This window comes from Nomascus leucogenys, chromosome 20, assembly GCF_006542625.1.
Source record: "Nomascus leucogenys isolate Asia chromosome 20, Asia_NLE_v1, whole genome shotgun sequence".
Classification (NCBI taxonomy): domain Eukaryota; kingdom Metazoa; phylum Chordata; class Mammalia; order Primates; family Hylobatidae; genus Nomascus; species Nomascus leucogenys.
The window spans coordinates 14675211-14689609 of record NC_044400.1 but is presented as its reverse complement, the minus strand read 5'-3'; the positions used below and the strand labels follow the sequence as shown (position 1 = coordinate 14689609).

Below are 14399 nucleotides of genomic sequence, written 5' to 3'. Positions count from 1 at the left end.
ATGGTGAGTGATGCCAGTAAAGGGTCAATAAAATTGACAATATCCGTTCCCTAAAAGAGATTAATGCCTACTGCTAATTGAAGGGGATAAAGTTCCTGAGATATTAGCAACTCTCTATAGAAAGCTTGAAGTGTTGCACCACAAATATTTCCAGGCTGTTTTGTGAATGTTCGAGTGTTGGGTGGGTCCATATGGGAACCCTTGTGACTCCTGGGCACTGGAAGTCAGCATCACTCTAGTTGTGTTTTCATTCCCAGCTATCTACCAGGAGAGGTTGGAGAAGCGTTAGAATAAATGGCAATTCAATTCATTTTTAGAAGACCTTAAAAAATTAATAAGGGACTTAGGAATGATTTTAGTGTTTTCTTTTCTTGACTAAAGTATCATATAAATTTTCCTTACCAGAGTAGCTTGTTTAAATAACACTATATCCTGATAATGACACTCGTCTTTCTTTCTCTTGCTAAGCTCATTGAATCAATCTATTTTATAGATGATTTGTGTGTATGTATGTATTAAAGATAGTTAATAATAATAATGCCACTAATAAGAATGAATTTATGAGCAATTTTTTCTGGGTATATATCTTTTAATTTTAGTTTAGTTTTTTATCAAAGCATTACATGTTTTATTGTATAAGTAAAATAACAGAGGGACTGATGGTGGAAAGCAGTAGGTTCTCAACCACCTCCTCCTCCACTTCATATCCTACTTCCTTAACACAACCACTTTTTTTTTTTTGAAATAATTATAGATCCACAGCAACTTGCAAAAATTGTACAGAGAGATCTATGTACCCTTCACTCAGCTTCCCCCAGCTGTAACATCTTACATAACCATAATACACTATCAAAGCCAGAAAAGGTATTTATATAGCACAACCACTTTTTAACAGTTGCTGAATTTTTTTCTGTCTCTCTCTGAATTTTGATTGGGAAAACAGACACATAGTTCACCAATATAAAAAGGTGAACAGTTGGAAGCCTTATGCCACCCCGGCTCTCATTCACCCACTTCCCTCCTCCTTCCCTGTCACCGACAACCACTTTATTCATTCCGCATCTACCTCCCCTGTATCTTTATGTGGATGCAAGCAAATTCAAGTGTATATCACTGGCCCTTCTCCCTTTCTGGTGTTTACCTCCTAACTCTAAAGGATATATTTTTCAGAGAAGAGCCACGTAGCTCTGCATTTATCAATTTAAAATTGTCATTCTGTGATTTGCTCCCATGAAAGTAATCAACCTCAGCTCATTTCCACTACTGCCTCTCCCAACTCCTCCCAGAATGTTGGCATTCTGTTGGTTGGTTACAGTAGTACTTTTGATCAAGTTTCTTAGAACCTTTGTCAAAGTCAGTCTGGGATGCTATAACAAAAATACCATAGACTGGTTGGCTGAAACAACAAACATGTTTATTTCTGACAGTTTTGGAGACTGAAAGTCTGAGATCAGGGTGATCTCATGGTTGAATTCCAGGAAAAGCCCTCTTGCTGGTTTGCAGATGGCCACCTTCTTGTATCTTCACATGGTGGAGAACACAGAGAGGAAGCCAGCTACTTGGTGTCTCTTTTTGTAAGGGACACTAATGCCATTCATGAGAGCTCCAACCTCATGATCTAATTATCTCCTAAAGGCTCCACCACCGGATGTTTTTACTTTGGGGGTTTGGTTTCAACATACAGATTTTGGGAGGGACACAAACATTTTGTTCATAATGACTTTGTCTCATTTCATTGTGTTTAGATCAACTCTCTGAACACCTGCTTTGTTGGAGGAGGACATCTAGTGTCCATGCTGTCTCCCGTTTCTAGTTCTCATCCTGGACTCTCTGTGACCAGAATGATGTTTTGGAACATTTTATCCCAAAACAAAATTTATTCTTCTGTGTTTTGCCTATGCATTTTTTCTAAAATGTTAACACTATGAAATTGCTTTCAGATTTATAATTATGTAAGTTGATGAGGTCTGATGTTATTCAGATTCCTCTCCCTTCTTAGATGACCCATTTTTCTTCCTTTTTGCCCTAATAGTTATTAGTTTCTGTTCTGCCCACCCTCCTTCCCTCCTTCCTTCTTTTTCTCTCACTCTTTCTCTCTCTTTCTTTCTTTTTTAGAGACAGGGTCTTGCTCTATTGGCCAGGCTCTGGAGTGCAGGGGTGTGATCATAGCTCACTGCAGCCTTGAACTCCTGGGCTTCAGTGATCCTCTGGCCTCAGCCTCCCAAATAGCTAGGACTACAGGCATGTACCCCCATGCCCAGCTAATATTTTTTATATTTTTTGTAGACACGGGGTCTGGCTCTGTTGCCCAGGCTAGTGTTTAACTTCTGGCCTCAAGCAATACTCCCGCCTCGGCCTCCCAAAGCGTTGGGATTACTAGTTTCTCCTCTTAACGTTTTCTTTGTTTTTGAAATTTGGACAGTCCCTGTATTTGCATGTCGGTCATTTTGTATACACTTCCTGGATTTTTCACTCTCAATTATCATCCCTTTTCAATTCCATAATAGTGAAGTCCATTATTTCCTCATCAATTTTCTCTTTTCCGTTTTTCTCTGTTCTCTCTTACTGGAAGTCTATTAATTGTCTGTTTAAACTTGCTAGACTGGTGTTTTTTCAATCATAATTTTTTCAGGTGCTTTGTCTCCATGAAGCTTTGGGTCCATTACTTATTTCAACACCTCAGCTTATATGAAACCGAAGATTATAATGCTCGTCATTGCTGTTAAGAGTAACTGAAAAACATGTAGGCAGAGCACTTAACTCGGCACTGGCTATTCAATACGGAGCTCACGCTATTAAACTTTATACACACTGCATCTCTGTTCTTTATATGAAACCTATGGGAGACAGAATTTAAAAACCAAATGTATAGTGTAAAGTGCTTTCCTGTTTTTCTTCTTGGTGTAACACTGTTGTAGAATATAATAAATGTGACTGTTAGCCATCTCTACTCTAAAAACAAGCAAGCAAGCAAACAAACAAAAACTTGCTTGCGATTTGCTGAGACTTTAGTTTTCCAAATAATTGTGAATCCATTAACTGCTTATATTATTTTCTTCCCAAGTCTGGGCACTAAATTATTTATCAGCAAAGTAATAAAATCAATATCTTTTTCCTTGTTAATGCTGGTTAGTATATTTGTTATTAACAGTCTGTCATATGTTGCTTCTTCCAACGTTTCAGTCTACGTGTTCTATAGAAATACCTGTTAATTGGCCGGGCACAGTGGCTCACGCCTGTAATCCCAGCACTTTGGGAGGCCGAGGAGGGCAGATCACGAGGTCGAGAGATTGAGATCATCCTGGTTAACATGGTGAAACCCCATCTCTACTAAAAATACAAAAATTAGGCAGGCATGGTGGCGCGCCTGTAATCCCAGCTACTTGAGAGGCTGAGGCATGAAAGTCACTTGAACTTGGGAGGTGGAGGTTGCAGTGAGCCAAGATCGTGCCACTGCACTCCAGGCTGAGGGACAGAGTGAGACTCCATCTCGGGGAAAAAAAAAAAAAAAAAAAAGAAAAGAAAAGGAAAGAAATACCTGTTAATCATTTAAGTAGTCTAGAATTCTGTTAATGATCAAAGATTCCTAGTATTTTTAAGTGACCATCAAAAATTTTTGTTTTCCAATATATTTTTATACTTCTTTTATAATCCTTTCTTTTGTAGAATATTGCTAATTTGATAGATCACCGTGAATAAAACATTTAAAATAATATTTCACTTTTTTCCTTCTGAAAAAGATAAAATTAGTTGCTGCTGATGGTGAGACACTTTCTTGGCACTCATCTTTCATTGGTTTCAGAGGTTTTTTTTTTACTGGTGTAGTGAAAAGTTATTTTGGTCTCTGGGTCAAGAGAGCTGAGGTCTGCTTCAGGGTCTGCCTCCAGCTTTGACCGCTTGGGCAAGTAGCTTCACCTCCAGGAGTCTTTCTTGCCTCACCTATTAAAGAAATATGAGAGCCTTAATATTTTCGGTTCTAAAATCCTATAGTTCTGCGTTCAACCACTTAGTCTCTCAAAGAGGCATTGACATGGTCTCTTCACATTGACAGATGTCCAGATTCTACTCGACCTGAAACCGTGCGCCCCTGTTTTCTCCCATGCAAAAAAGACTGTATCGTGACTGCTTTCAGCGAGTGGACACCCTGCCCGAGGATGTGCCAAGCAGGTAGGTGGATGCTGCGTTCTTAGTCCTTTCTTCCCTAACCTGTTGTTTCTCCACAGCTAAGTAAGTGAGAGGTTGTGGAATACGAGCACCATTTTTTTTTTATTTGCCTGTCACCCTGGAAACAAGTTTGGTAAAGTTTGTAAATGAAGTCTTTGTGTTTCCAAATCTATCAGAGCTTGGAAGAGAAAACATATTCTCTTATTTTATGTCATAGTTCCACCTGTGTGTATTGCAGGAGTATTCATCTTCTACTGACCCCATTGTGGCATTATGCACAGTCATTCCCATGTGATTCCTTATAAAGCATCATCACTATCACAGTTTCTATGTGGCTCTTGTGTATCTGGACCCCAGTTCCAGGTATCCTCATTGGAATATAGGGCTTGAATACGATGCTCACATCACTGATGAATGTAAGTACATGGAGTACAAGAGCAGGTACATTACAAAGTGTCGAAAAAGTACAGAAATTGGCAACATATGATTTGTATTTCTTTATTCTTAATGGTGATACTTTATACATCTGGGTATATTTGAAGGGATTTAATCCAGGATACTTAATAGCAAAGTCCTAGATGAACACATAGGAGTATATGCTAAAGTGACCCTCTCTCTTAGAACAGATCTTTTCCCAAAGCATACTGCAGCTCCCATCATATGATGGGCTAGTTCATGTGAAGATATAATTAATCCTCATCCCAAAACTCCATTTTGGCCTAAGATCTAGAGTTAATAACTCGGTCCGTCTCTTCTAGTCTCGTACACTAGCCTTGGCCCTTTGGATCTTAACATTGCATGGTTACAAAAGGCAAATCCAAGAAAAGGAAAGACAGAAATAATATTATCTCCAATGCTCAGAGTTCAGTGAGTCTCATCCACTGGTCCCTGGGCTTCTCTTGGCAGCCGTGTCCTCTCAAGCAGGGCATGGCTCTCTTGCTGCACCAGCCTCCTGGAAGAAGAAAGAAGAAAGTATGCAGTTCTGCAGAGAGAGAACCTGTCAGAGGTTTACTTTCCTTGGATAATTCCAGCTGTGTGCATCTAAGATCCTTCAAATGCTCTTTGACTCACATATCTATGGCATCACTTCTTGAGAGTGACATGAAAATAAGGCCAATATTGACATAGATCTGATGGTCATTGAAACACCTCTCAGTGATTGAAAACAGAGCTGTGGCACCTGTTGAAAATTATCATCTTTGTATTGCAGTGGTGGAGTACCAGCATAAAGTTTTATAACTATGGCATTTCATCTTCCTGATGATCATTTGTCACAGAATTAATATAGTAGCATACAATGAGATTTGCTTATGGATAGAATCAGAAATAAATACATTGAATAAGAAAGAGCTTTGAAAATACAGTGCTTTATTTATCTAATCTTTTGAGGGGTGGAAACGACAATCTCTTCTGGAAACTCTCCAAAACTTGTTTTATTCTGAATGAAGATCCAAAGTAAATGAACTGGATGAACAGGGTTTGTTAAATAGCCAGGGTAATGTCATTTCAAAGCAGGCAAGAATAGAAAAGCTTCTGTCTCTACTCTGAGCCATTTGAAAGGCAGCATCTAGGTGGCTGACTTTGGGAATTTTAATGATAATGTACCTAAAACATTTCAGGCTCTTAAAGATAAATATTGAAAAGATGCAAGGGAATAATATAATCTATGATGATGGAGTTTTGTTGATGTTTAGCTATTTATTTTAGCTTCTTATTCATGAGAGTTTAGTATAATTCCTGTTAAATTGTTATAAGAAGAAACTGGATTTAAGAGAATACCCCACCGGCAGCCAGAAATTGGTGTTGGAGCTATTGAAGTCTCTTGATACACAGGGAAGCAGATTAACTTTGTTGAGCCAGTGTGCCCTGGTGACCAGAGATTACTTTAGCCACTGCTAGTCCACCTATTCTACATTCAAGAAAATTCTCTCTGCTACTGGAGAGTCTTTTCCTAGCATTGGGTAAAGGCAGCAGAATCACAGGGCATGTAAAATAATTGTTCCTCAAGCAAGTTTAAATTTTACTCCAATTTCCAGAGATTCAATTAGTTGTTTAAATCATTGGCATTGTAACGAAAATAGTTCTAAGTCTCTGTGGTCTCTTTTTGCCGCCAACTTTTCAAGCCCAGATAATTCTTTTCACAGCTTGGCAGTCAAAGACCTACAGAGGCAAAGATTCAATTTTCAGATTTCTTCCAGCTTTCCATTTCAGTCGTATTTACCCTAATTTTTAGTTTATAGCTTGGGACTAAGATATTATTAAGTAACTATGGGTTAATTAAAGGACACTTTAAGAGGGGGAAAAATTTGGAGGAAATTGTATCTATAAGCCTATGGTTCTCAAGCTTGATTGCATTTGAATCACCTGGAAGCATTATTAATATGCAGATTTCTGGATTCATGACTAGAAATTCTGATTAAATAACTATGGGGTGGGTCCCAGAAATTTTCAGTTGTAAGAAGCTAGGGCCCCCTGTATGGTGACCGTCCTCCTCCTCCTCTCCCTCATTCTGATGAAGGCCATAGATCCATGAGCAAAACTTGCTTTAACTCTAGACATATGGCCCTTCTTTCAGCTTCTTGAATATATCTTGCTTTTTTTCCCAGTTCAAGAGTCTGTAGATTGGGGCGTAAAAGCATGGATGCTGGAGTCAGATAACTGTGGTTGTATTTTCATGTTTGCTGTGTGACAGATACATTAATTAATGTCTCTTTGTCTCAGTTTTCTAATTTGTAAAATGGAGGTTAATAATAACACCTGCCTATAAAGAAAGCACTTAGGCTACCTCCTGACACCGAGTAAGCACTGGACAAGTGTTTGTATAGTTGCATAGTTTGCACCTGCTGTGCATGAGGCTGGCATTCCACTCTCTTCAACTGCCCCTCCTTCCTACGTCGTCAGCCTGTGCATCTACAGAGACCTGCCTTTCCCCTGGAATGCTGCTCTCATCTACTAGACTACCGTAGACTCCCCCATCCTCCTCCATTAAGTAGATTATCCCACAGCATCCTATTCATCCCCTTATCTTTTCTTGTTAGAGTTGCCCCTGCTAGATTTTAAGTCCATGAATATGAGGACCACTTCTGCCAGCTTCACAACTGGATACTCTAAACCCAGCCTAGTATGGGGCATATAGTTGCCACTCAATGCATATATTTTGAATGTACGGATGTTGTGTAAAGAGAGAGAGGAGTGTGGATTAAAATCTAGGCAGTGGATTTTGTGTCCTTGAGAGTGTTCTTCAACAGACTTTTTGGGAAATGGTGTCCTAAAACAGTACTTCTCAAACTTGAATGTGCATACAAGTCCCCTGGGGATCTTATTAATTGCAGATTCTAATTCAGTAGATCCAAATGGGGCCTGGAATTGCACATTTCTATAAGTTCCCAGGTGATACGTATATGTTGGGTATAAAGCTCTATGTAGGGTTGGGTTCATTAGAAATTTCTGGGCGAGGCAATGTCTGATCAAAGTTTTAAAGTGAGAAGCATGGACCAGGGACAGACCAGCAGGTGGGGACAGGATTGGAGGTGAAGGGGAGTGGTTAAAAGTGGTTTAACTTAAACTGAGAGATCAGGAAAAGATCCAGGAGGAGGATGGACAGGAGCAAGTGGAAACCTCGACTAATGAAGACAGAACTCCTTTTTTTGTTTTGCGACTGTGGCTTCAGGTTGGGTCATCAAAGTTGAGAAGCGATTATGTCTGTGGTCCTCAAAGTTGACTGCACAATGGAATCACCTGAGAATCTCTGATGCCTAGATCCTGCTCTAATACATTCTGATTTAATAGGTTTGTGGTAACAACTAGGGAATCACAGTCATTCTAAACCTCTCAGAAAGCCAAGGTTGTTTAGGGGACCAAGTGCACCAGCAGTGATTTGTGACATAGCAATGGATGAATTGCCTCAGGTTTTATTTTGTCCTGGCTTGATTCAAGAGCTAAAACATTAAAACATAAAGGTATTTTCAAGCCATGGACAATCTCAAGCCATGCTTATGATCTTCTTACTCCTCCTTCTCTGAGTCTCTCCTAAAAGGATCAATGATAGTCTCATATTTTTCTAAGTAAACCAAAGGTCTATCAAGCTTTGGCCTGTTGTGGCCTGTCTAATTGTTCAGTCCCTGTATTAAATTAACCAAATGATCAAGAACCATTTCCTTTGTACTTTTTTTTTGTTTGTTTGCTGTTTTCTTCTATTCTTTTTTCAGCCTACAAAACAAATGCCTGCCTAAAGTATCCAATGTGGTCTAGTTAATAATAGCAACAGCTCGCTTATTGCAACATTTCTCAGCCCTTAGTTTTTTTAAATGGACTGATGTCTGAGCCTCACCCCAGCCCACCCAGTCAGAATGTCTTTAGGTTGAAAGGATATCTGCGATTCTAAAATTCTCCATAGGTGACTTATAAGTGGTGAAGGATGAGAAACACTCAATGCCTAATATTATACAATATGTCTTCACATACATTTCTGCCTGTTATAGGAGATCATTGATAATTGTTTGCCGAGGTAGTGTTGGAATTAATTATGTTGGCCACTGCTGTCATCACTGTCATTCCTCATGTTTTTACTTTAAGATCACAAATCAATATTATCCTTTGTATGATTTATATCAGAGAATTTTTAAAGAGCCTCACTGCATATTTTCAACATTTAATTATATGAAGTTTCAAACATGCGTAAATGAATGCAATGTGAATACAAAGTATTAATGGGTAATACAATGGATTCATGTCATGATGGCTACACAAAGCAATTATCACCTCATGGACATTCTTATTTTGTCTATACATTAATCCGCACTTCCACACCCAAAAGGACTAGTTGAAATAATTGCCAGATATGTTTACCAGTTTATGGAAAGGGAGAATATGAAAGAGGTAAAGTTATTAGACTGAAGATAAATTATGATATATTAAAAACAGAATATTCAACAGAATATTTCTAGAAACCATGGAGCTAATGATTAATTATTTGTCAGTCTCAAATAATTAGAGGCTGAAGGAACTCCTTTAACTTTCATCTCTAAGGAGTGAGCTAGAGAGCAGTGTCATGGTAACAGGAAGGCCAACAGCAGAGACTGCTGCTGGGAATTGGTAGGAAACCTCATTTTGTGGAATTCGTTTCCTCCTGTGTCAACCCTCCTGGAGTTACCTCTTGAATTTTCAGTATCAAAAACAGACTGTGATTTTTTTTTTTTAAACACCTAGGCATGTAGCATGGATTCTTGAGTTAGATTTCCTTGATTCAAATCTCATCTCTGCCATACAAATTACTTTAAACTTGCTGTGTTTCAATTTCTTCCTTTCCAAAATAAGGTAATATTACCAGCTACTTCAAAGACCTGTTATAAGGAGGACACTTGGAACAGTGCCAGGTATATAGAAATTTATTATTATTTATTTTTATTTAATCTCAACCCCATTGAATTTTTTCAATCCACAGATGCCTGAGACTCACCCCAGCTCACCCCAGTCAGAATCTCTTCAGGTTGAAAGGATATTTTCGGTATTAAAACTCCCTGTAGGTGACTCTTACTAGTGGTGGAGGATGAGAAATACTCAGTGCTTAACATTTATTTATTATTATTATTATTAGATGATAATGATAATGATAAAAGTTCCTTAAGGTCGGGGAGCTTGTATTATGTTGAGTTCCTGCAATTATTAAGTCCTCTACATGCTGGTATTATGGCACCTGTTTCTATGCCTATATTGCTCTGGACAGACTATAAACTCAGAGGGTAGGAGTCTTTCATTTCATTAATGAACTTCCAGTGCTTAGTACAGTGTCTGGCACATGGTGGGCATTTAGTAATTGTTGTTGAATGAATGAATAAATAAACACATATCTTCCCCAGTCAGTTCTAATGCTTAAAGATTTTGCTTTCTTTTAAATGAAACTGTGGCATTAACAGATTTTTCCACAGATCCAGGCCAATTAGGGAATTGGTCAATCTGAATGTCAAAAAGGTCAAAAATAACCTATTCTGGATTCCAGAATTTTGCCCACTCAAATACATACAAGCACTAACTTCCCTCTTTACTTTCCCCTGTCAAGTATATGTGGCCCCCTCCTCTTCGCAGAACCATCCACACCTTTGTTTACCCATTTGTTCCCAAATAATAGAGGGTCTGCTGTGTTTGAGTAATCAAAGCTTTGAGCCTGGAACACTGGCCCAAAAAATAATGTTCGAGGCACTTTAACACCTTGTTCTTCCTTGAGATTGACATTACCTAAATCTTTTTTGCTTCTTCAGTAAACTTTAGATAATGTTATCTTTTCCAAAGAGTTTTTTGAGAAATTAAACACAGTAAGATGTGTAGCTCACATAGATGTCTCCAGACCCAGCTCTGATACATGAGTGCAGGTATCTTTGTCTTCACAGGTGCTGCTGGGTATAACTTGCTTCCTTTAGTCTGTAATTTAAAGTCCATAGATCACTACATGGTCCCAGTGCTCAATAAATATTCCTGATAATTTAGTAGGAGGAATGTCAAACACTTGGGCTTGTAGAGATTATAGTTTTCAATCATACTCCTGCCAAACTGAGGAGGTGGGCTGATAAAATTCATAAAAAAACACCTTTTCCTATTTCACAGGGGGAAAAAGTTCATGGATAAAATTCTCTCAGTTAAATATTATTTTATTTTTTCCTATATATATTTTTAAATTATGGGATCTTCTGCCTGTCTTTATTAAAACCCAGCATAAGAAGTTATCAGATTTGATTTAAAAAAAAATAACAACATTGCATTCGAGTCTGATGACCATATTGAGACAAGGAGGAACAGTTACATTAGAACGGGAGTTGCTGCTCAGAGCTCAGAACTCTTAGTTAGTCTGGTCTAAACTCCTTCAGAGAAATGTTAATCCAAGTAATATCTGGTAGGGAAAGCATTGTCAGTCCAGACTCTTTCCTCTCACCCCGTTACTCCCTCTTCTTCCCTCTGGACTAGAGATTGATGTATATTTAGAAGGACCTGAAATCTACAGTATAATCTACTGGATTTTCTCTTGCAGCCTACAGTGGCCCCAGGAGGTAAGTCTAATCATACATGACTAACAGGTGGGAAACCCTAGGCTCAGAAAGATGAAGTAACTGCTCTGAGGTTACCCAGTATGTTTGAATCAGAGCATGGTGGAAATCCAGGCTTCTCTGTGGCTCTAGGGCTTGTCTGTTTTTATCCCACAACAACGAGCTACTTGCCGCATCCATAGGCACAGATAGTCTTGCTTGTCTATTAGCAAATCAAGAATTTGAAGCCCAGTACCTTTATTGCAGGCTTTGCATGTTATAGATCACACGTTAATTTGACATGTGCTATCTCGTAAATTGTCAGGACAGTTTAATGGTAAAGGAAGAGCTGTTTTATTAGTCCTGCTTCACAGATGAGGCAACACACTCCTCAAGGGAAGTTGCCATATGGCCTCAAAGGAGCAAAGACCAAGATAAAAATCCCAGTGTTTAAACTTGCTACACTGTCTGTCCTGGTGCCCCTGTTCAGCTACAGAAAGGCAAGCTAGACAAGTTTAATTCTTGCCAGTGAAAGGCTATAACTTCGGCATAGCTTTGCTTTATTTCACTGCCTCTTCCTATTAAATTTATAATAGCTATAATTTATATGCATTATTCTATTTGATTATTTCTATTTTAAAATTTTATTTTAATTTGACAAATAATAACTGCATATAAGTATGGGGTATAATGTGATGTTTTGATACATGTATACTTGATGGAATGATTAAATCAAGCTAATTAATATATCCATCACCTCACCTGCCTAGAGTTAATAATAAAGCATATTTCAAAATTGCCACCAGAGTAGGTTTTAAATGTTCTCACTATTCCGTTTAATTCTTACTTCAACCTTATGTTGAAAGAATTATTACTCCATTTTATGTAAAAGAAAATAGGGCTTAAAGATAGAGCCCAAGTTTGCAAAACTAACATTAATAAATGCCAAAACTACATGGAATCCTAAGCTCTTAACCACTTAGCAACAAATATTTGCTGAATGATCACTGCGTTTCAGGCTCTGTGCTAGGCGCTGTGCGTATATGGATAAAGTAGTGAATGAAACATACAGAAATCTCTCCATCATAGACAATACCATCCAGTGAGGGAAGATAGAGGAGTTGAACACAAAACTACCTAAATAAAGTTGCAGTCACAAAGTGTGCTATGAAGGTCAGGGCACTATGGAAGAAGGCAAGAAAAATCTGATTTCCCCTCTGCCTGGAATGTCTCCCTGCATCTCTACTGCTTGCCCAAATCTTACTATAGCCTAAATCCTAGCCCCCTCCACAGAGTTTGTTCTGACCCTTCTGCTGGAAATAAACACTTTGCCCTCTTAAGTCCCGTGCTCTGTCTGAAATGTTTGCAGTGTGGCTATTGGTAAAGGTGTTTTGTGTTCCTCTGAAGGATTGTGAACTCCTTGAGGGCTTAAACCTTGCCCTTTTCAGTTTTCAGTCCCCAAAGTACCAAGAAATAAACTTAAGGCAGAACAGAACTTAGTAAATCCATGTCAAATAAATAGATGTTAGCAAGAACCAATTTGCTTAAGCAAACCTAGCAAACTGCTGAACGAGAAGTTAGTCTACCTTCACAGCTCAATTTTCCTCATAAAAATTTGCATAGCTTAATGCAAGAACATATGTGATGACGCTGGCCACAGAATGTGTGAGACTTAGAGCATCAGATTTGTCTCTGTTTTCCTGGCAAATGTGGTTAAAAGGGAAAAGATTCTATCATTTTAATTTATTTTTTGTGTACTTGTTTGTTCATTCATTTGTCTATCAGTCTGTCTATTACCTGTAGTGAAGTTGCGTGAATATCTCAGGGAAGCAAAGCCTATTGAATTGCTAATTTCTTAAAGTCATTTCCCACTTGTGCTTCAAAGTCACCAACTGGGGTAGTAGTTACAGTTTTCAACCATATGTTTATGGGAAATGCAATACGCTATCCGATAGGGTTTCATTCTTGATAAAAACCCAAGGCCATATATAAGGTGAAATGCAAAATTGTGGTCATGTGCAATCTTTTAGTGTCCGAGACTAACCTGTGGGTAAAACTTAAAATAATTGAACAGGTTTCTGAAAATGTGGTCTACAAACCTTCAGCTCAGATCTGTGTGGTATGCTTGCTAGAACCCTAAGAGATTCTGATTTTGAAGTTGGAACTGGGGCCTAAAAATCTGCATTTTTAAATTAACTTCCTTACTGATTCTAAGACACACTAAAGTTTGAAAACCACTATATTAGAGAAGCATTGGATGTAACCACAGACCAATAGATTGTTTAAGAAATCTGTGACAAGCACCTACTGTGTTGTTTTAATCAACTCTATTTTAGTTTTTAAGGATCGAAGAACTTTAAGCTACATTAGGTAAAAGGGGGCTTGGCTGGGCGCAGTGGCTTATGCCTGTAATCCCAGCACTTTGGGAGGCTGAGGTAGGTGGATCAGGAAGTCAGGAGTTCGAGACCATCCTGGCTAACATGCAGAAACTCCATCTTTACTAAAAATACAAAAAATTAGCCAGACGTGGTAGCACGCGCCTGCAGTCCCAGCTACTCAAGAGGCTGAGTCAGGAGCATCGCTTGTAACCCGGGAGGCAGAGGTTGCAGTGAGCTGAAATCATGCCACTGCACTCCAGCCTGGGTGACAGAGTGAGACTCAGTCTAAAAAAAAAAAAGCCAGGGGTAGGGGGGTGGGCTTGATGGGAATTTATAACAGATCTGGCAGATGTCCAAATGTAAGAAAAAAACCCTATGGGTGTGATGGGAACTATAAATGCTGGGATTACAGCTTAGATTACAGCTGGAAGTAATGCTGGAAGTGCTGGGATTATAGGCATGAACCACCATGCCTGGCCCTTTATTTATTTATTTATTTATTTATTTATTTATTTATTTATTTATTTATTGAGATGGGGTCTCGCCATGTTGCCCAGGCTTGTCTGGAACTCCTTTTGCTGTCCTTCTGCCTCAGCCTTCTGAAGTGCTGGGATTACAGATGTGAGCCATTGTGCCTGGCCCCAGTTTGTATAATATTTTTGTGCCAGGTCCCTCAGTTTCTCAGAAGCCTGTTGGAGCAGCCCCTGAGGCCAGAGACTCATGTGGAAGGGGAGGGAACAGTGATGCACAAAGGCGGCAGGGACTGTTGCAGGAGCATCCCTCGGGACAGGGCTTGTGGTGTTCCGCAGGGAGGTTGGCCTCTCCAACAGGCTCAAGCTCT

General features: G+C 38.9%; 1 protein-coding gene across 1 annotated transcript in view; it reads left to right on the top strand.

Annotated features, from left to right (window-relative positions):
- THSD7B (thrombospondin type 1 domain containing 7B) overlaps positions 1–14399 on the top strand; it is a 904397-nt gene that overhangs the window by 477298 nt on the left and 412700 nt on the right. Inside the window, exon 10 of the mRNA XM_030801337.1 lies at positions 4052–4167. Within this exon, the coding sequence (XP_030657197.1) occupies positions 4052–4167 (116 nt within the window). The remainder of the gene's footprint in view (positions 1–4051; positions 4168–14399) is intronic.